The sequence below is a fragment of the Triturus cristatus genome, chromosome 2_1 (assembly GCF_964204655.1).
Source record: "Triturus cristatus chromosome 2_1, aTriCri1.1, whole genome shotgun sequence".
Lineage (NCBI taxonomy): Eukaryota > Metazoa > Chordata > Amphibia > Caudata > Salamandridae > Triturus > Triturus cristatus.
Window position 1 is genome coordinate 84,649,426 of NC_140581.1, and position 22,818 is coordinate 84,672,243.

At 45.6% G+C, this 22,818-nt stretch overlaps 1 protein-coding gene across 1 annotated transcript in view; it reads right to left on the reverse strand.

Moving 5' to 3' along the window:
- Positions 1 to 230: 230 nt before the first annotated feature.
- The window catches only part of LOC146863795 (complement factor H-like), a 140,726-nt gene continuing 118,138 nt past the window's right edge, over positions 231 to 22,818 (reverse strand). Inside the window, exon 5 of the mRNA XM_085628089.1 lies at positions 231 to 1,753. Within this exon, the coding sequence (XP_085484215.1) occupies positions 1,590 to 1,753 (164 nt within the window). The 3' untranslated portion in view covers positions 231 to 1,589. The remainder of the gene's footprint in view (positions 1,754 to 22,818) is intronic.

Below are 22,818 nucleotides of genomic sequence, written 5' to 3' on the forward strand. Positions count from 1 at the left end.
CTAGTGGCGAAATTAGATTTCTGTGTCCCTGGTGAATTTACCGAGGTAAAAGTGATTTGATGTGACTTCATCTAATGATTTTGGGTGTCAAAGGCCATGTACTGTCACCTCTGCTGCACGAATAATTCTGGTAAAAAAAATGCCAAAGTGTTATTTGTTCTTCTAATATTTATTACCACAAACAATACAGAGAAGGCCAAAAATCAATGCAAAGTCTTACAACTCGGAGCAATGTTATGTTAAGTTTATTTGTAGAGTGCGCTAACACCCATGAATGTATCCTGGTGCTGAGTAGGTGCGAGTACCTAGTCTGCTTAGGGTGGGGAGTTAATAGAAGTGCCAAGTCTTCAGCTTCTTCCTGAACTCAAGAAGGAAAGAAGAGGCTCTGATGTCAGGGTCAGGTCGGTTCATGCTGTAGGAGCAGTAAACAAGAAGGCCCTTCCTCCTAATCTGTTTCTGTGTATATATGGGATGTATCAAAGTATGAGTCCAGACCAGCAGAAGGGAATGCGTTGTTGATGAAAAGTGATGTGGCAGTTCAGGTTGATGAGAGCTAAGTTGAGTAGTCTTTATGTCTAGACTTGTTCTTATTTGAGCTAGACATGGTGATAAGTAGACACTTGACCCAGACTTATGTTGCATCAGTTGTTAGTTCTGTGTCATCAGTGGGCTGACCTGACATTTTCACATGGTCAGACGACATCTGTGTCAAATTGCAGACATGACACTGATTCTGCATAATTTGAGATTATCAAAGATGGAAGCCTCCATTATCAAAGATGGCAGTTGCCATGGTTTAATACAGCGACCTCCATTACCTAAGATTGGTTTGAGGCCAAAGGTAAACAAGCTGGACAAGGTAATTTAAATGGAGTCTATAGCTAATACGTAACCTGTCTTGTATGTCTTTAGGAACCTAAAACTAAAAGACAGAGGCAGAAAGCAAGTGATTAAAATAGATAAAATAATAGAATTATGGAGGGAGACAGTCTTAAGATTTATGACATTCCTGGATTCATAAACAAGCTAAATAGACACCAAATTATCTCTGAATTTGTTTATGCTTTATCTTGCTTATCAGAGATATTCCTTATACATTTAAAAAATAAAAGCACATGCCAGAAGCGTGGATTTGATGAAACAGCAATTCATCGCTTGTTACATGTGCAGCAACACGTATTCAAACTGAAATGACAAAGGAGTCCCTGTGCTGGAAGACATGATCCTTACAACACAGTTTGCTGTCAGTGATGATCCCGAGGTTACTTGAGTGAGTGATGGGTAAGGGTCTGGGTCCCAGTTCGGCCAACCACCAGTTGACATTCCTCGGTGAGCTGCTGTTGCCAAAGATCACCACCAGAGCAATTGTCACTGAGTCATATGTCATACATTTCCCCTGCTTTGGAGTCTTGTGCAGATGTTTGACACATGCAAATGACAGTGGAGCTAGACTGGGCCTGCTGACCTTAGAATGCCCTCGGATCTTGAACATCATTTTAGTTTGCGTGAGTCCTCTCAGGGCCTACATCTGTGATGTCAGTTTGAAGCACTTACACTGATTGTGCACCGATGACCCGTTATGAGACTACTTAGATGTTTGCATATTCACGAGAGTCAGGAGTCCAGCTCTGGAATGTGCCATGTTTGCACAGAAGTGATACCACCGTTACACTGAGAAGCAGGACCACAATCTGAGCCACTTGTATGGCATTGAAAGCAGTAAACGAGGAGCCCTCTTCGGTCTGCACAGTGCCTGTAGGGTCAGAAAACAAATGCCAGTCATTTTTAGCTCAACCTCTCTTTACCTTTCAATAATTTCAATTATTTTGAATAGTTACAGGGCTCTTTCTTTTATACTACATAATTAGTTTTACACACATCTATTATTTAGGAGGATAGAAACATGCAGCCGTATTCACAAAGGTGTTTGGACACCATTTTTAGGTCGAGCCTAGCGTTGCAGCGCATGCGCTGCTCGCTTTGCCGAGCATGCAGTATGCAGTATAGTGTGGAAGCTTTGTGGACGCACTGCCCACACTCTGCCCATCTTTTTCATTGGCTTAGGTCCTAAACACTGCCTTCCGATTGGTTACAGGCTTGTTAGTCCCTCCTTATGACGACCATGTTGTCATTTGTATCCTTCCATGGTTACTGGCACCTTTACTTCAAACACTATTTCCTTCTCGTGCCCCCCCTCCCGCAGTCTGTGACTTCTCGCCCCCCCACCCCCACACTGCCGTTCGTGCCTTCTCGTCTGCCCCACTCCCATTTCCAATGCAATAGATTTCGCATAAATGCGAGTCCTATTACATTGCAAATGCTTGTTATTTGCTTAATGCTTTACATTTCCATGTCATTTAAGTTCCAGTGTGCTTTTGGGCAAAGGAAGTGTCTTATTTAAGTGACTACTGCGCCACCTGCTGGCCGTAAAGATTTTGTTTCAAAGGTACGCCAGAGCCGTTAGAGTATGTTCGCTTTATGTCGACCATTTAGCGCTCTTTTTGAGTTTGCATTCCATTCTGTATTTCTCGCAGCACATTCCTGAATTTAACTATTTATAAACGTGTTTTTGTTGTCATCATTTCCCCCTTTCCCTTCCATTTTATCATACTCTCTTCCCTTTCTTAGTACTGACTCCAGGGCACCTGCTGAGCTGTAAATCTAAGTCGAATTCAAAATGTATTCCCACCAGCTTTTCTTCTGTTCCAGCAATGTTTGACCAAATGCACAGTTTGTTTACTGTCCTGTCTTCATTTTCTGCACCTGAACGAGCGCGGCAGCATTTTGAAGGTGCAGAAAATGAATGAATTACACAGAACCGAGATTTTAAATTTAGTGTCGTCCTATTTCACTGGAGCGCCTAACTTATAACTACCGTGACTCAAACACATTTCACTTATTGGGATTTTTAAGATTAGAAATATAATTTAAAAAGCAAAATTAAAAAGCGCAGAATTAGTGATGCAAAGACGTTGAGTGGCGACCTTCTGACAATTCTTGCGAGGAGTTTGCTTACTTACCATAAGCTGCGAAGTTCTATTCACTTCTGTTTTCATGTAAAAATCGGAACTTATTGTTAGAGAAGAATATAAGTGACAGAAACTGTCACACAAACCACAGATAAATGGGCACAGACAGGGCTTGCAACAAAAAAATTAATTCCCCAGGGTCCATTGTCATCAGTAGATGCAATCTTTGGGTGCTGGTGTCCAATCAATGTTGCAAACCATTGATACATTTCATTGCAACCCCTGAAGGAGGAGGGGACGTTGTTACATGAATAGTTATCAAGGGCTCAGGAATGACCAAATATACTTATATAAGACCTAAAATAACAAAATGGTAAATTATTTTAAGAATGGAAACAAGTTATAAAATAGACATATAAAGTAATAAAAAAAATTGTAACCACCAGATGAAGTAGAGGTATTGTAGTTCTGTGCTAGGACAGCATTTTCTCAGTGGAGAACATTAGGTAAAATTACTTAGCTAAAGTATTGTGTAAGGTGGAGGGCTTTCAGTTCCGTTTAGAAGGTGAGCAAACATGTTCCCGATGGACAGGATTAGCTGCAAAGGATTGGCTGCAATGTCTTAGCTAAAGTATCGCTGCAGGTGGAGGGCTGGAGGGTTTTCAGTCACAGTTTGAAAGTTGCCACCAAGGTGGTAGGGTGAAGGTTTGGAGGTAGTGAGGTCCAAATTGTGTTTGCACTACCTGAGAAGGATTGTGCCAGTAGTTGTTCCTTTTTAGCGGTCGGGGGTTCTGCCAGCGACACTGCAGAATTTTGCAATGGTCCGGAACCTCCTCAAAGCTTGAGTTTGACCGCCAAGAAACAGGAAGTGGATGTGTATAGGGCATTACAGGTAATGCAAGCGGTCTCGTATACAGCCCTGGCTTCAATGGGCAACCAGTGGAGAGAAAACAGTTTGGGTGTGAGGTGGCCAATCACTTTGTAAACAAATCGTGCTACAGAGCCACTAAGTAGCCAGAAAATTAAAATACCGCCCACTTTAAACCAAAGTTCTGATGGAACCAAGATAGTGAAGCAACTGAGCATGACCCTTCCTAGAAGGTCTCTTCTATCCGAGCAGCTATCCACTCCTCCTTTCACCCTTTCCATCTACCCGCTCATACCACCATTTCACCTTTGCATTCTATCATTGATTTATTCTTTCATCCATCATTCAGTCTTTCACCATTCTATCCATCCGTCGTTTATCCATCCTTTCCCACTGCCACCCTTTCACACATGCATCTTTTGACTTATACACCCACCCGCACATCCTTCTACCCATTGACCCACCAACACATCCTTTCTTCCATCCATGCATTCTTTGACTCATCCATTTCACCCATCGTTTCACCCACTCTTACTTTCACCCATTCACCCTTTCACCGATTCTTTCACTCACCCATACATCTCTTCAACCATCCACTCTTTCACCAATCCTTTCACACACCCACGATTCCTTTCAGCCATCCACCCATCATTTCACCCACCCATGCATCCTTTCTCCCATCTTCCCTTTCACTCACTCATCCTCTCACCCATCCTTTCATGCACTCACCCTTTCACCCATGTCTTCACTCATCCATGCATCCGTTCACCCATCTTTTCACGCATCCATGCATTCTTTCGCCCATCTTTTCACTCACGCATCCACCCTTTTACCTAGTCTTACACCATTTCATCCATGCATCATTTCACCCATTCACTCACCCTCGCATCCTTTCACTAACCCATGCATCCTTTCACCTATCCACCATTTCACCCATCCATTCAGCCTTGCATCCTTTCTCCCAGCCGCCCTTTCATCAATCATTTTACTCACCCAAAAATCCCTTCAACTAGCCACTCGTTCACCAATCCTTTCACCGACCCATGCATCCTTTCATCTATCTACCCATCATTTCACCAACCCAAGCATTAGTTCTCCCATCTACCATTTCACTCATGCATCTCTTCCCTCGTGCATCCTTACACCCTTGCATACTTTCACCCAACCATCCTTTCACACATCCTTTCACTTACACAGGAGTTATTTGACCCATCCTTTATCCCACTCACAGACCCTTTAACTCATCCACCAATACTTTTACCCACCCACACATCCTTTCATCTACCCACCCTTTCATCCACTCATGCATACTTTTATCCATCCATCCTTTTACCCACTCAAGCATCCTTTCACCCACCCATGTTTTCACCCACCCATGCATTCTTTTACATATCTACCCATCCATTTCACCAACCCAAGCATTAGTTCTCCCATCTACCATTTCACTCATGCATCTCTTCCCTCATGCATCCTTACACCCTTGCATACTTTCACCCAACCATCCTTTCACACATCCTTTCACTTACACAGGAATTATTTGACCCATCCTGTATCCCACTCACAGACCCTTTCACTCATCCACCAATACTTTTACCCACCCACACATCCTTTCATCTACCCACCCTTTCACCCATCCTTTTGCCCATCTACCAATACTTTCACCCACCCACACATCCTTTCACTTACCCACATATCCTTTCACCCATCTACGCTTTCACCCACACATGCATCCTTTCACCCATCCATTTCCCCATGCTTTCACCCACACATTCATCCTTTCACTCACCTTCCTTTCAACCTTTCATCCTTCTTTCCCTTTTCTATCAACCCATCTTTCTTTGGTTAATTATGAGCTTTTGTCGGCTATTTGCAGACAGGAGATGCCCATAAAAAAACACCTGCGCTGAAACTGCTAGAGCGGGGTGTTCATGAGTGTGGGTTTGAATTTAGGAGGCTAAGATGGTTTCTTGGGAGGCTAGTCAAGAGAGAGTTACAATAGTCAAATCTAAATAGCACCAAAGTATGAGCAAGACATTTCACATCTTGCTATGGAATGTAGCAGTGGATTCCCCAGAGAAGAGGAGACAGTTGTTAGTGCGTGTTTCCGGCCATGGTGCTTATTTGTGACTGCAATTTGAGCTTCTTGTTTAGGATGACTGCTAGGCATTTGGCACCATGAGCGATGGTGAGAATGTTTAGTGTGTCATCCAGGATTTTATTGGAACTGTTAATTCCGAAGGGGATATGAGGAGTAATACAGTTCGGAAGCGTACAGTTTTCGGGGATGAGAAGTCGTCTAGTTTTGAACAGAGTTTAGGATGATGGGGAGATGCGAGATATCATTTACTGAGAAGACCTCTAGATATAGTTGTGTATCATCGGCATATTGATTATAGAAAATCCCTGCTTTCTTAAGGAGGACTCAAAGTGACGCGAAGTACAGGTTGAATAGGGTTGCTCAACCGCCATCAGTGTTGAGAGACAGTCATCAATTTTTATTCTCTGCGATCTTCCCAGGAAGAATGATTTAAACCATTTAAGGAGCACACTATTAATGCCCATTCTAATTTTTAGGGTGACTACGAGTGTGTGATAAAAGGCTGATGATAGATTGAGAAGAATCAGGAGGCAGGACTTGCCAGAGTCTATCATTCGAAGTTCATCATCAGCCACCTGTAGTAAAGCTGTTTCTGTGCGATAGCCATGACTGATCCCAGATTGGTATTTGTCTAGGAGGTTGTTGTTTTTATCGTGTTGGGTGCTGCTATGCTAGACATATCTCAATTATTCTTGTGAGGAAAGGCATGTTGGAGATCAGGCAATAGTTTTAGAGGTCATTTAATCTGCAGATGTTTTTGAGGAGAGGGGTGACTTGTCCAGTTTTGAGGCAGTCACGAAATGTTCCTTGACCCGATAGAGCGATTCACAAATTCTGATAGGAGGGGAGCATGTGAATTAAAACATCTTTGGCATTGTTACCTGGAAGTAGGTCCACAAAGGTGTTTTAGGGTTTGATTTTTGTGATGATTTTGAGTAGCTCTTGCTCTGCAAGTATGTTATTTACCTGCCAAGTATCTTTGGATTTGCACTTCAGGAGAGGGGAAGGGTGGGCGTTTTAACTTAGAAGTAATCTTACTTTGCAGTGGAAGAACTTTACAAACTCTTCTGCTTTTGTTGGTGGATCATCCAGTTTGATGGATAAGGAAGTGGAGGGGCTTTTGGTATCATGGACCAGATCAGAGTTACTTCGGTTGGTTCTTGCCTGAGCCCAGGAGGGACCTAAAGTGGTTGGATTTCTTGCAACGATGTGCCTTTTGTACATGGACATAGTATTTCAGAGACATTTGAGGTTAGTGGTGGAGGGTGATTGTCTTTATTTCTTCTCTAGAATTCTTAAGGCTTTCCTTTCCTCATGTAAGGCCTTGTTGAACCCTGGGGCTGATGGTTTAAGTTGTTTCTTTTTGCTTTGAAGTGGAGCTACATTATCAAGCAGATCAGAGAGACATCCACGACTGTCGGTGTCATTGATATCTGTGATCGGGGAAGTAGGGGGAAGCAGTACCTTCTTAGCAGTGTTGCTAAGTATACTGATATCCAAGTTCCTGGTATCTTGAATCCAGGTAATTGCTCTTCTTGGTTGGCTCATTGTCACGGTATGAAAGTCTCAAGGTGAAGGCAATAAGGAACCAGTATGGGTTTATCCACTAATACATTGTGACTGGCTTGTTTAAGGCCAAAAAGCATGTGTTTTTGAAATGTATCTTTAGTACATTGCTACATACCGTTTTCTAGTCTCAAAGCTTGTGATTTTGCAATGTACCCTTAAAACCTGCAAGCAGCCTTTTTCCAGTTGCAAATCTTGTGATTTTTGTGAAATTTGTTTTTGCAGTTGCCAAGGCTGTGATTTTTGCATTGCCCCTGTATCACAATGCGACTTGCCTTTTTCGTAGTCATAAAACCTGTAATTTTGCAAGTTGTGGGTATTTGTGAATGCAAGGTGGCTTTGTACATCAGGCCTAATATGATGTAAGGATGCACAAAAGTTGCACGAACCAATCAGGGCAAATTTTTTTAATGCTGTCAGTGCAAGAATGTATTTCACTGGAGCAAAATGTATGTATTTGGGCCAAACTGTATAAACAAAAAAAAATTGTTATAGTTAAATTGAACCCTCAATGTTTAAAAAAAAAAAAAAATTGTTATTTAAATGGTTGCTTTGTTTTTGTTCTTCATCTTCCTATTGCTATATGTTCCCAACTTCAGAGCGCACAGGGGGAATGTTCTTTATTTGATTCGGTTTTGTTTATATTTCAATGTTTGCAGGAACAGGGATATGGGTAGAGGTGTAGGAGGAAGATGTGTGACCATGCATAAGCAAAATGTATTTATCAACTGCTATAGATTAGACCAGGGTGGAGTCGCAAGCAGTGGAGTGCATTCCCCCTGTACGAACATACTAAACAAGCCCCCTCTCTGGTATCATCCAAAGTAAGGGATATTGTTGGAAAAATACATCTTCAGCAGTGGGAGCAATTGCTTAATTAGCTAAAAGAGTGAGGCATATGTTTTTGTGTATCAGTGCCAGTTCCACCAAGTTAATCTGAGAAAAGCATGTTGTAAACTCCTCTATCTCTGTCCAACAGTAAAACCTCCCTTCGTGCCCCCCACTCACACCTCCGAACCCTCCCCCATCCCCCTGATCTTCTAAATTCTCAGTATCAACCATCATTTGGCAGCACAGCCTGATGCCCTCTTTAGCTTGGTGGCTCTGGCCTTCTGCAGTAGTTCTATCAGTTCTCTCTGCCTTCCCAAGATTTCCTCTTTGCTCAGGGTTCTATTGTGTCATTTTCTTTTTACACTTAGCCAGATGGGATCTCTGCACTGTGGGATTTTCAGCTAACCCTCCTCAGACGATTCACATTATGTTGCTACTGGTTAAAATACTATTTCAACCAGTAGCAACTGTTAGAGGACTTGTTAGAGTCCTTGGAAGGGTTTTAGGAAGACGCCATTATAGGAGATAACCCCGTAATACACTTCTGCTTCTTCTTCTTCATAGTGATGCACATAGTTAGGCCATGATATATTGAGCTATATTTTTCTTGCTAGATCAATCCACAGCCCAATTGATGCTGTCAAATAAATGGAGTTGGAGCATCATCTGCTGTTTCCAAGATAGCTGTGTATGTATTCTTAATATCTGCTTTCTGCACCTCCAGGAACTCTACTGATCCAGATATTGATATTGCATGATTGCTTTTCTCTAAATATTCTTGTGTCTCTTGTAGGACCATTTTTGTGTTCTTTAAAAGCAAGTTCTAGGTCCTAAAGTCCTTTGGACCTGTGGTGCGCTCATCCATGGTCTCCTCTAGTGAATGCACTCTGTTGCCTAGGCTGGTAATATCTTCACTGATCTCCTTCAGGCTCTATGTCAGGTCATCTCATCAGGAGCCAAGCTTTGCTTTCATGTCTAGGAAGAGTTGCTTCAAGATGCTCAGGTGACTGTGTCAGTATCACCCGTCTGAATTTTCTGAAAAATGCTTCACCTCATGATTTTGATTGGGGTCTTTAGGGTTTCTGCCTCCTTCTTCGCAGTGCCTTGTTTCAGCATCTCTCTTATGATTGAATCTAATTCTCTCTTAGTTCCTGCTATCGCCACTACCCTTTTTGCGACTTGATCTCTTTGAAAAAGTTCAGTTCCTGTCTCGGGTATGTTACAGGTGCTTTCGAAGCAATGCCAGCCCAGTCATGGGAAGGTTTATAGCTCGAATGTCTGTAGCACGGAAGTGTGCAAAATTCCCTTCACGTCATACTCGTAAGAGGCTTTAATTGACAGCTAGCTTCTTGTAGCATATCTCCAGGTGCATACTGCAACGTCACTTCAATGCACCTATGACATCATAGGGATGTCGCCAGCTGATTCACTCATGCAGTGGCGCATCTGACAAGGCATATTTCTGAGGATCACCTGGGCCCCTTCCCACACCATCAGCACAAGGGCCACCTTCACCTTTACACCGTACACAGGATCCCAAGGTCACGCACCCAGGTGTAACTGCCCTCCCCAGGTTGCAATACAATCCATAAGGTCCCCATGGACTGGAGGTCTGTCAAATTTTAAATAGACCCCCTCAGTTCCTGCATTGGCTCAGAAAGGCATAATTACATTGTCAGAGTACTGCTGTGTACGAACCATTCCAAAAACATTTCTGGATGGACACGTGTGAATAATAATAAGAACATCTTCATTTTTCTTGTAGCTGATGTTAAGAAAGTGTTATTTGTTCAGCACTGGTTGGGTGAACCTTAGTAAGTTGGAAGTCACAAGTGTTTATTCCACTCACCCAGCATGTGATATTAATAGCTTTAGTATACACAATATATACAAATGATCCCTGGTCTAGAAGAAAAAGGACTCAGAAGGCACCACCAGAAATTGAATAATGACCAGCCCATCGCCAACATCGGACAGCAGTGAGAGCTCAACTCTTATCATCATTTTTGTTAGTTCTAGTATCAAAGGCCGTCATGAATCATCTTCACAATCCCCTTTCTGTTGCTTGTAGAAACACCCAACCTACCGTGTACACCAACACCATTAGAAACCTGCACATCAAGGAAAGAACAAGATGTCTTTATGAGCCGGTCTTTTAATTATATCACAAGATTTTAAATACCTGCCAACTTTATTCACTCTGCGGAATTTCTGTGTAGTCCCATTTCTTGAGAAGTACATCATCCAGTGGAAAAACCTTTCTGTGAAGGTACATTTCCACCCAGTGCTCATTTTGCTTGATGCTACAACATTTTATTTATCTAACATATCTTGCGCATACATGATCACAGGTGGCGACAAAAGTCAAGAAAATATCCGCAAATGCTTTTGAAGTTGATGGTCTCTAACATTTACTGACTTCTGATTAAGCATTAGTGGTAAAAGGCGAGAAAACTATAGCTTCCAGAGTACTCTTTTTCAAACTCTTTTGTCCAGCGGCACTTTGCATAAAGAAATTATCCAAAACACAAACCTTTGTCAATGCCTCTAAAGAATCATTGCAAGGATGCTTTGAAATTATATTTTGCAGTTGAAGTCTGTTTCCTCCTTCCAGTGCTACAGTTCCCAGAGCAGCAGTGTTAGATTTGGGGGTCTCTAGTTGGCAGAGGTAGGTACCTTTGTCCAAGTAGGGACCCTTGCGTCTAGTCAGGGTAAGGGGGTACACTCCTAAAATAACCCCTGCACACGCCCTTGGTAGCTTGGCACGAGCAGACAGGCTTATCTCAGAGACAGTGTATAAAGCATTTGTGAACACATACAGTAAGCAAGTGACAACACTACAGATGGACACCACACAAGCTTTATATAAAAAATAAGTATTCTTTATATAGACTTATCACAAGACCACAAACGACAAAAATCCACAATACCGTACTTAAAATGGTAGAATTAGCTTAGTTCTCTTTAGATGTTAAAATGCAACACTTTGAGTTCAATGTACCTTAAGATGCGTAGCGCAATACAATTAAAGTGTTGCAGGGAAGGTGATGCATCGGTTCCTTACACGCAAGAACGGTGATGCATCGGGTCCCCACTGCTGCGTAGGGGATGCGTCGGTTCTTCTCTGCGAGGGGAGGTGATGCATCGGTGTCTTACTGTGCTTCCGTGGCGATGCGGCAAGCAATGCCGTGATGCGATGAAGATCCGGTGCAATGAAACAAAGATGGTGTCTATCCCTTGATGCGACACGATGCAGACCGTGACAGGCCCTGCGACACGCTTCTCGGTGATGCGGCGGCGTCTGCTGCAACGTCAATCCTCTACTCCGATGATGCGAGACGCTTTGACAACGATGTGAGCCGCGACAGGCCATGCAACATGCTTCCCGGTGATGCGGCGGCATCCGATGCAACATCAGTCCTCTTCTCCGGCGATGCGAGGTGCTGTGACAACGATGCGAGCTGCGACAGGCCCTGCGACACGCTTCCCAGTGATGCGGCAGCATCTGCTGCAACGTTGATCCTCTTCTCTGGCGATGCGAGGTGCTTCGGGGACCCTGCGATGACTCAATGGTTCTTCTGGGCCGCGACAGGACCTGCGGCACGCTTTCCGGTGATGCGGCGGCATGTGATGTGACGTCGATCTGCTTCTCTGGTGAAGCGAGGCGCTTTCTTGTTGTGAAGCGACAGCGTCAGTTCGGCGACACGCTTTTTGCTTGTGAGTCGCACTTCCAGCCCCTTGCGACACGCAGTCCCTCAGAATTCCTCGCAAAACAGCAGGCACTTCCAAAGAACTCTTGGGGAGCTGGTGGGTGAAGTATGTTGTCCCTGAGACTTCAGCAGGAGGCGAGCTCTTTTCTCAAGCCCTTGGAGATCCTTCACAAGTTAAATAAAGTATACACAAAGTTCCTTTCTCCTCTCTTTGGCAGTCAGGCAACCACTGCAGGCCAATACCTCAAGCTTAGGGATAGTCTCTCCTCATAAAACGAACATAAAATCAAGACCCAAGAAGACCAACGAGAGCTGGAAGTCCACTGGGAGGAGACAGCAGCAGAGAAAACAATGAGACAAATGTCCGAAGTCCGGCTGGGTAGGTGACGGCCATAGCGTTGTTTCAGAGCCAATCTCTCCTATAGCTGTCGGTGCAGCTCCAGTGGGAATCGGCCATGTGGTTCGGTCTCCGCAGGCATAGATTAGAGATCATGAAGTGACCGAAGGTCTTGCGTCCAGAAACGGGCAAGTGGAGATAACGAGGATGGCAGGATAGGAAAGGGTATGTAGCTTGCCAGCCATCTTACAAGAAGGCAGCTGAGTCTGTTTGACCCTGAGACTCTGCAGCTGGGCCTGCCTCTAGTTCAGTGGTTCGTATTGCTCAGTTATGCCAATTATCCAGAAGGGACATCAGGACCCCCTCGACTAATGGGACATCTCCCCACTCCGGTGGAAATACCTTGGCGGGCGCGATTTTAGGGACATCTTCCCTCTCCGGAGGAAGTACCATGGGGGGCGCCATTTTAGGGACAGGCTTGGCGAATTACGATTTAAGAGTAATTGCCGAGATTTCTAGGGGATTAATTTTAGCGCCAATCAGTCTTCTGAGCCCACAATTGGGCTTACATGTGGCAGTTGGGGCTAGGGCGCTCTCTACAGCCTTTTCTGCAGTGAAGCTCCCCTTCCAAAAGGGTTGGACCACCCCTAGCCCCACTGGTGTAGACTCAATGGGGCAGACCATGGAAGTGAATTAATTTGTAGGGTAGTAGAGGGCGCTTACTTGGTTGAGCTCTTTATTCGGTCATCATTTCGGCAGGGGGACGGCCGCCATTTTAGGGACCCGGTGATTCTGCTGCTTTTGGGTCTTGTCCTGGCGAATCGTCCATCTGGTGCGGTCAATGAGAGCTCTCCTCTCTCGTCCTTGCACCTTGCTGCACTCGTTATCATCAGAGCCCCGGCCCTCACCTCTCTTCTGTGCCCACAGGGCTCACGCTGGCGTGTTTCTCCAGCTTCTTGCGGTGCTAATTAATGAAGCAGGCGAAGGCCCAGGTTCTCTGCCTCGTCGCAGGAATGTCTCTCAGCTGTATGGATTTCCCCTGCAATGCTTCTCTGGCTGCTTTCCGACTTCATCAATGGTAGGATCTGCCCCCTCGCTTTGGGGCCGCCATCTTTGGTCCGCCTGCAAGGAATCGAGCTGGAACAATTCCTCTTGATTTCACTCTCACTCGGGGGCCGCCGGTACTTCTTCCTAGGATCTGCTCAATCCCGGACTGTTCCGCCACGCAGCTGTTTTTGGCAAATTGCACCCGGGGCTCAGGATCGATAGTGATGGGGGATAAGGCGGCCGGAGCTCCGGAGCCGCTCCTGTTCTCCTGTTCCTGTAATCTACTGAAAGGATCACTGGTGTTATGCAATAACTAACTCTACTGCTCTTGTTGTTGCTAAGCTCTACAATTCCATTTAACACCATTTTCCCAGCATTGTGGAAAGAACGATGACACATTATTTCACTCTCCCTGTGGTGTAAAGAAAACCTGGAATAGTTGTAGATTGATTGCCTTTCTTTTTAGGTTTTGCCTTCACAGCACTTGTGATATGCTTGTGAAGTCTTGCATTTAATATATCTTGAATGGGGGTTCTTACCAGTTCTCAATGCTGAATTACTGTGTTCATTTGCTTTTGTGTGGAACTTTTTGTTTGCTAACTTCCCCTGGCTGCACTATTTCTACTAAAGCTGTTCACACTGTTTAAGGCCCATTCACTGTCAAGATAAGATCTCTTCCCACGGTAAAGGCAGACAGCTTCTAACAGTATGTTGGAATGCTCGCAATTTCTTACTTAGCTGTGTAAAGCATATGCTTTAGCCTTAGAACAATTGTGACATCTCCTATTCTTGCCTCTGCACCTTTCTGTGCACTTTGTAGGCATTATTGGATTGATTTTTTCAACTTAATTTATTTGGTCATTATGATCAATTTCTAAATGTTGTAATAAACATTGCACATTAAAAATAAAGTCAATATAGAAGATCTATGCTATATTTTACTACTAAACAGGGAACCACAATCGCATTTACCTTTCAGACAACAGGATCATGATTTGAATGGTGTAGCAGGTGCAGTAGCACCGGGCCCAGCATTTGTCAGAACTCCTCTTAACACATAATATTGCTACTTTTGACCACTATACAGGCAGTCACAATTGAAGTTACCTTACAGTTAAAAGGTACATGATTTGAATGGTGCAGCAGGTGCAGTAGCACCAGGACCAAAATCTCTAGGCACCCCACTAAACGCCTCAAACTGCTATATGTTACTACTAAGCAGGCAATCCCTATTGCAGTTACCTTGCAGCCAACAGGGTCATGATTTAAGTGGTGCAGCAGGTGCAGTAGCACCGGGCCCAAAATGTGTCAGAACTCCTCTAAACACATCATATTGCTATATTTGACTACTAAACAGGCCAACATAATTGCAGTTATTTTGCAGTTAAAAGGGGCTGGATTTGAATAGTGCAGCAGGTGCAGTGGCACTGGGGCCAAAAGCTTAAGGGACCCCACTAAACGCAGAATATTGCTAAACTTTACAACTAAACAGGCAGTCACAAGTGCTGTTATTTATCAGACACTAGGGCCATGATATCAATGGTGCTTCAGGTGCAGTAGCACCAGGGCCTAAAGTTGTCAGAACTCCTCTAACACTAAATACTGCTATATTTAACTACTAAATAAGCAGTCACAAGTGTAGTTAACTTGCAGGTCCTAGAGTCATGATTTCAATGGTGCAGCAGGTGCAGTGACACCCGAGGCCCAAAGCTCTAGGAACCCCTCAAAACACCAAATATTGCAATATTTTAATACTAAGCAGGCAGTCACATGTTAATTTACCTTACAGGCAATAGGGCATTGACCTGAATGGGGCAGCAGGTGCAGTGGCACTGGGCCAAAAGTTGTCATAACCCATCTAAACACATAATATTGCTATTACATCAATTAATTCTATTATTTCCCTCTTTCATTTCTTTTTTCAAAATGTTGCTATTACTTACCCAACCTATACCACTAGTAACAGCAAAATATATTGCCTTTTTGTACATAAACAAGTCATAACACTTTAACAGACTTTCTGTAACTTATATTGTACAATTACTCAGCAAGCTAGAACTTACAACAAAAAACAGCTTATTATTAATCACATAGGTGAAATCGAATGCATTTACCAATGCATGTTTCTCATCCCATGTCCCCTTCCCCTGGGAACAGCTGCCAGTTGAGGTCGCAAGAAAGTGAGACATGTTCTCAGGCGGAGAGAGGACTAGCATCACCCCATCGGAATCCCCTGGATTTCAGGTGATTGGCAAAACTTGACAAATCCTCTCCACTAATAATAGCCCATATTTTTACTGCTCTTGGGTTACTTTACAGTTACCAAGACCTTTCTCGGCTAAACATCAATGCCATATGCACAGCAGAGACTATATGGACCCCCATCTCTGCAGCCTATCTGACTGAGGTCTACTCCCACGCACAGCTGCTATCCGGATTTATGCTGAAGTATTTTCCCTCTTTTCGAGCAAAAATACGCCCCAAAATACTCTTCATCACTCTAGCCTTACTTAATTCACCTTCTCCATGCTGGAACATGGCCTCAGGCAAGCTCTCTCTGCAACTGCCCTTCATGTAGGTAATTGAAGAGTCCAAATTATTGGCCAAATTATTGGCCAATGCAAAGCCATCCAAGGTGTCCCTAGAGGCTATATTTGAAGAGATCACTGTGGTGGTTCCAGGCTTCTCACTATGAACATAAATGACTGACATCATATATGAAATAAAGACTATAAAAGCAGACATGGGTGTATGCCAGATTTCAATAACATGACTAACAATTGGCTGCCAAAATGGGCAAACTGGAATCTCTTGGCCAGAAGGTTTAGTACCTCGAATAGAAAATAGTGTATCTAGAGGCCTGCACAACAAGACAATGTCAGATTTTTCAGCATTCTGGAGAAAATAGAGAACTCAGCCATTAAGGAATACTTGATTGAATTTATCTCACATATTACTGCCCTTGCTTTTTCTCCTGCACTGGAAATTCAAAGAGAACATAAGATCAGGACACAATCCTCTCCTACCACAGACTCTACTAGACAGCGGCATATTATCGCCTGTTTCCTTTGGCATGTGCAGCCAGACATTACTGCAGTGGTGCCCAAACATGGCACTTACTCACTAAAGGGGCACAAACCATTCAGTTCTCTGGACTTTTCACTGGATACCAATGCTAAAAGAAAAGCCTTTCTCACCTTAAGACCACAACTGAAACAAATGGGAGATCAAGTATGGCCTTCTGGAACCGGCCACAATTTGGGTAGTGATGGATGGGAAACCCAGAAACTTCACCAACCTAGTTGAGTCTGTGGACTTCTTAGCCGGTCTTACGAACCTGGATATGGACATAGTGCTGCCACCTTTGCCACAAAGACCCAAAACCATGTCGCAGGAAAACATGGTCAGTGAGGGCTGCTTCAGCAAGTGTGATGATTGGTTCTCCCGGAAACAGTCAAATAAGAAGGAGATCACACACGCTACCCCCAAGAGATATCTCGGTGTGAGAAGTTGGCCTGGTATATGATGTTCACTAGTTAAAGTGACCACCTTGTACCATGCCAAGCAACCCTTATGGTGTGGTTGTAAGTCAACCTTTTCGGACTAGCTGCCCTAGTGGTAGCGTAGGCTAAGCAGTCTTTGAGGCTAAACTCGTGAAACGTGTTAAGCAGGCTGTTTTACCAAATGTAACCCCCTTTTATACCAATGAAAGGACACCACACAGATATATATTGAAAATATATATGTATTTATTTCTCAAAGTATCCCCTAGACTCTTTATGAGCACAGGAGCACAAATCGTTAAACAAGAATACGTTAGAATACACAGAAGTTGCACTTTATATGGATAGGCCCTGGTGGCCGCTCAAACCATATACTAAAATAGTGGTATAAGTACCACGAACAGAAAAGGGAAAAGGCCTAGGGCCTCTAGAATCGCTGGGCCTACAAGGAGCTAACTTCAGTTAGTGACCAGGAGGTCCACGGGTTGCGTGTGCAGAGCAAATAGTCACACGCGAGCTCCCATAGGTTTTCAATGGGTGCGTAAAAGTTACAAAGTTACTGCAAAAAGGATCTTCCGGATGGACTATGAACTCAAGATTGGAAACACAGACACTAGAGATGATACTCTACACTTGGGCACCTGGAGTGCCAGCTTTACCTCACTCACAGGAAGCGGGTGCATAGGTCTCGAAGTGCGTCGGGTTTCTTCTATCTGTTCATGGAGCCTGAAGACAAAGATGCTGCAGGCGGTCGGTCCGGAAGGGATGCGGTGGATCCAAGAGTGGATAGGAGTTGTAGAAGACCTGTAAGCAGAGGGGACAGTGTTCACAGTCACTAGCCAGTGACCAGCGTGGCACCAGGTGGGTACCAGGCGATGTCGGGTGCAAACAGGAGGAAAGGTGTAGCTTTTCTCTGCAGCCACGTGGTCCCTGAAGGTCGACAACGTTCAGGAGTCGGTTCACGAGCTGTCCCACGCAGGCTCTCGCTGTCGGCGGTGTCGGCGACTTGAGCGAAGCAAACAAGCCTTGGCAAAAGCAATTGTTGTGGAAAACAAAATAAGCTGATGGTTCTGACCAGCAAGGTCAGAGGGACTGCTCCTTTGGAGAGGAGCAAGGGCCAGTCTGGAGCAACCAGACCAGTGGTGTAGTTCTTGAAGTTCGTCGCCAAGATGGCCACTAGCCAGCGGGCCAGCAACCGGTTAGGCGCGTCGAGTGGCAAAATGCAGAAGGGCCCCACGCAGATCGTGGAGATGCTGGAGGGCTCACCTTTGGTGCAGATGCTGCTCGGGTGTTGGGCTTCTCAGATCCCAAAGCACAACTTGGAGGGAGCCTCGGTTGTTGCGCTTGCAGCTTGTCGTGGTCTTTTCAAGATGGCTGGCTCCACGTGTCTCGGTGCCTCCACGGGTTCCTTCTTTTCAGGGACTGTGGATCGGGCGGTGAGAGGTCTGGAGGTCCAGGTCTTGTCAGTCTCTGGGCTCGGGCTCCGGCGGGAGGCGGCGGCAAAGCAGACGTTGATTCGCTGGATGGTGCCTGCGTTAGCAAGGTGGTCACTCCCTGACCACAGGGGAGATTTCCTTCAGTCCTCTGTGCGGCAGAGCGTCGAAGTTTCCGTTTTCTTCTTGTAGTTAAGTTGATTCCAGGATGTCTGAAGTCTTAGGACACAGCTCCTACCTTTAAGCGGATTCTAGGGGCCGGACTACCTGCTAGGTCCCTCCCTAAGGGTGGGACCAGGAAGGGGGGTGGTTACACCCCCAATCCTTTGTCCAGCTCGCCCCAGGCCCGGGACTGGTGTGCCCCAGGACCGGATTGAACTGGCATATGCACCGAGGCTCCTTGTGAGCCTCAGGCATGTCTGGTTTCTTTCAAGCCCTACCTGACCAATACACAAAATCCTGTCTGGGGTGGTGCACGCACCTCCCCTGGCAGGAAACCCTTTGTCCACACCTCCCAAGCTGGAAGGACTCCCAGCAGCAGGAGGGCAGACTTGTGTTTGTGGTGGCAGCATCCATTTTGTGGAGCTGAGGCTATGTCTGATTTTACCCGGGTTTCAGGTACTGTGCATGTCGTTTCCCTCTAGAAGGGTGGAATGCTAACCCCGTCGCCAGAATTGGCGAGGGGTTAGTATTCCAATTCGTATGACACCTTACTCGACATGTTTTGATAAAGCCAAACCAAAGATAGCATTTAACCGCGAGGTTCATAATGCACTTAAGAGTATATGGTATGACGATATCTGGAAACAGTAGAAGGAAGTTGTTCCGACCACTGCAGACAGGCTCAGCTCATGCCAGAGCACCATCTCACATGGAACCAAGCACTCTGCCTTCAGGATTGTTAAGGCCTGCCATAGGAGTGACTTATAGGTTAGCATGTGTCCCATTTAAGGTTAGGTATAGGTATACTACACCTAAGTAAGAGGTGGTTACACCAACTTACCCCAGCTGAGTGATCAGCCAGTTGTGTCAAATTTGTTAGGCCAAGCCTGGGGTGGCATAATACATGCTTCAGCCCCTGGCAGGCCTTAGATACACCAATGCCCTGGGTACCTAGTGTACACTGGTACAGGGGCTCACAGGGTGATCCACTTCCAATTGGTTATGCACCTAGGGTGCATAGTGTAAATTTAGTAGAGAGAACAGCAGGCTGGGGTTCTGATTGGCAGGCCCACAGCCTCAATATGTCAAAAACCAGTGAAGCAAAAAGCAAAAATTTGGGGTGACCATAGGATAGCAGACCCTACTCTCCTACACAACCCCCCCCCCCCAAACGCAGGGACATTAAACTAGCCTTGACCAGTCTCGTCTTCATGTCCTAAGTGGAAGTACCTGGAGAGACCATCTGCATTCCCATGGTCAGTACCTGGCCGGTGCTTCACTGTAAAGTCCATCCCCTGTAGGGAAATGGACCACCTAAGCAGTTTGGGGTTTTCACCCTTCATCTGATTTAGCCACAAGAGGGGCTTATGGTCGGTCTGAATCTTGAAGTGAGTGCCAAACAAGTATGGCCTCAGCTTCTTCAGGGCCCACACCACAGCAAAGGCCTCCCTCTCAATAGCTGACCAATTCTTCTCTCTGGGGGTCAACCTTCTGCTAATAAAAGCAATGGGTTGGTCTTGACCATCTACATTAAGTTGTGACAGCACAGCTCCCACACCCAACTCAGAAGCATCTGTTTGGACAATAAACTCTTTGGAGTAGTCAGGACTTTTCAGGATAGGTGCAGAGCACATGGCCTCCTTCAGGTCATCAAATGCCTTTTGACAGCTTACTGTCCACTGAACCTTTTTGGGCATCTTCTTGGATGTCAGATCATTAAGAGGAGTCACAATGGACCCATAGTTCTTAACAAACTTCCTGTAGTACCCAGTCAAGCCCAAGAAAGCTCGAACTTGAGTCTGGGTGGTTGGAGGAGACCAGTCCTTGATGGATTGTATCTTACTCTCCAGTGGTTGAACTTGGCCTCCACCTACAAGGTGGCCCAAATACACAACCTTACTCTGCCCTATCTGGCACTTAGTAGCCTTGATAGTGAGGCCTGCCCTTTGCAGAGCCTCCAGAGCCTTCTTCAGGTCGATCAGGTGATCCTCCCAGGTGGAGCTAAAGACAGCAATGTCATCAAGATATGCTGCACAAAAGTCATCCAACACAGTAAGGACTTGATTCACCAACCTTTGGAAGGTGGCAGGTGCATTCTTCAGACCAAAGGGCATCACCACAAATTGATAATGCCCACCTGGGGTTGAGAATGCTGTTTTGGCCTTAGACTCCTCAGCTAATCTGATTTGCCAATAGCCAGCTGTCAAGTCAAATGTGCTCAAAAACTTAGCAGAAGCTAGTTTGTCTATGAGCTCATCTGCCCTTGGAATAGGGTGTGCATCTGTCCTGGTGACAGCATTGAGTCCTCTGTAATCCACACAGAACCTCATCTCTCTCTTGCCATCTTTGGTTTGAGGTTTGGGGACCAGAACCACTGGGCTAGCCCAGGGGCTCTCTGAGGGTTCAATGACACCTAATTCCAGCATTTTATGTACCTCAGCCTTTATACAGTCCCTGACGTGGTCAGGTTGTCTGTAAAGCTTGTTCTTTACAGGCAGACTGTCACCAGTGTCCACCACATGGGTACACCAGTCGGTTTGGCTAGGTATTAGGGAAAACATGTGTTGAAATGATTGTAGAACTTGTCTACATTCAGTCTGCTGATGGGCAGTGAGGTTGCCTCCAAGGGTCCCTCCTTCAACTGAGCCATCTTCAGGGTTCTGAGGCAACAGGTCTGGGAGAGGGTCACTCTCTTCCTCCTGTCCCTCATCTGTAGCCATGAGCAAGCCCATGTCTGCCCTGTCAACATATGCTTTTAACCTGTTAACATGGAGTACCCTGTGGGGACTCCGGGGAGTTCCTAGGTCCACCAAGTAGGTGACCTCTCCCTTCTTTTCCAGGATTGTATGGGGTCCAGACCATTTGTCTTGGAGTGCTGCTGGGGCCACTGGCTCCAACACCCATACCTTCTGTCCTGGCTGAAACTCAACCAAGACAGCCTTTTGGCCATGCCAAGCTTTCTGTAAGGCCTGGCTTGCCTCAAGGTTTTTGGATGCCTTCTCCATATACTCAGCCATCCTGGAGCGGAGACCAAGTACATAGTCCACTATGTCTTGTTTAGGCTTTTTGAGAGGTAACTCCCATCCTTCCTTCACTAAACACAGTGGGCCTCTTACAGGGTGCCCAAACAACAATTCAAAGGGGCTGTAGCCAACCCCCTTTTGTGGGACCTCTCTGTAAGCAAACAGAAGGCAGGGTAAAAGGATGTCCCATATTCGCCTGAGCTTTTCAGGTAATCCTTTGATCATACCCTTTAGGGTCTTGTTGAATCTCTCAACAAGCCCATTGCATTGTGGGTGATAAGGGGTGGTGAACTTGTAGTTGACACCACATTCCTTCCACATAGCTGTCAAGTATCCTGACATGAAGTTGGTACCCCTGTCAGAAACTTCCTCCTTAGGAAACCCCACTCTGGAGAATACTCCCAGCAGGGCCCTGGCCACAACAGGTGCTGTAGTGGTCCTAAGGGGAATTGCCTCTGGATACCTGGTGGCATGATCCACTACCACCAGTATAAATCTGTGCACAGATGCAGTGGGAGGATCCATGGGACCCACTATATCTATTCCCACTCTTTCAATGGGGACCCCCACCACAGGTAGTGGTATTAGGGGGGCCTTTGTTGTGCCACCTGATTTGCCACTGGCTTGGCAGGTCACACAGGAGCGACAAAACTCCTTTGTATCTTCATTCATATGAGGCCAGTGAAAGTGAGGGACAAGCCTGTCCCAAGTCTTGTTCTGGCCTAAGTGTCCTGCTAAAGGAATATCATGGGCCAAGGTAAGAAGGAAGCCCCTAAATTGCAGAGGTATAACCAACCTCCTGGTTGCACCAGGCTTGGGGTCTCTGGCCTCTGAATAAAGGAGCCCATCATCCCAATACACTTTATGGGTACCTTGAGCATTCCCAGCAGCCTCAGCAGCAGCCAGCTGTCTGAGGGGTTCAAGAGAGGGACAGGATAACTGAGCCTGCCTCAAGTCAGCCCTTGAAGGTCCCCCTGTCCCCAGAAACTCAACCTGATCAGGTTCAAGCTCTTCAGGGACAGTTCCTTCAGGGTTCTCTAGATCAGCTTCCTGGGAAGGTTGATCATCACTCTGAGGCAGGGGGGAAGGCACAGCCTTGACCCACCTGTTCTTCTTCTTGGTAGGTGCTTGGTCCATTGTTCCAGGATCCAAGACCTGTGGTTCAGTAAGGCACTTTTTGGCCTGTGACCTGGTCACAGCAAGGACATGTGGTGATATACCTAACATCTCTGCATGTGTCCTGTACTCCACTTCAGACCATAGAGAACTCT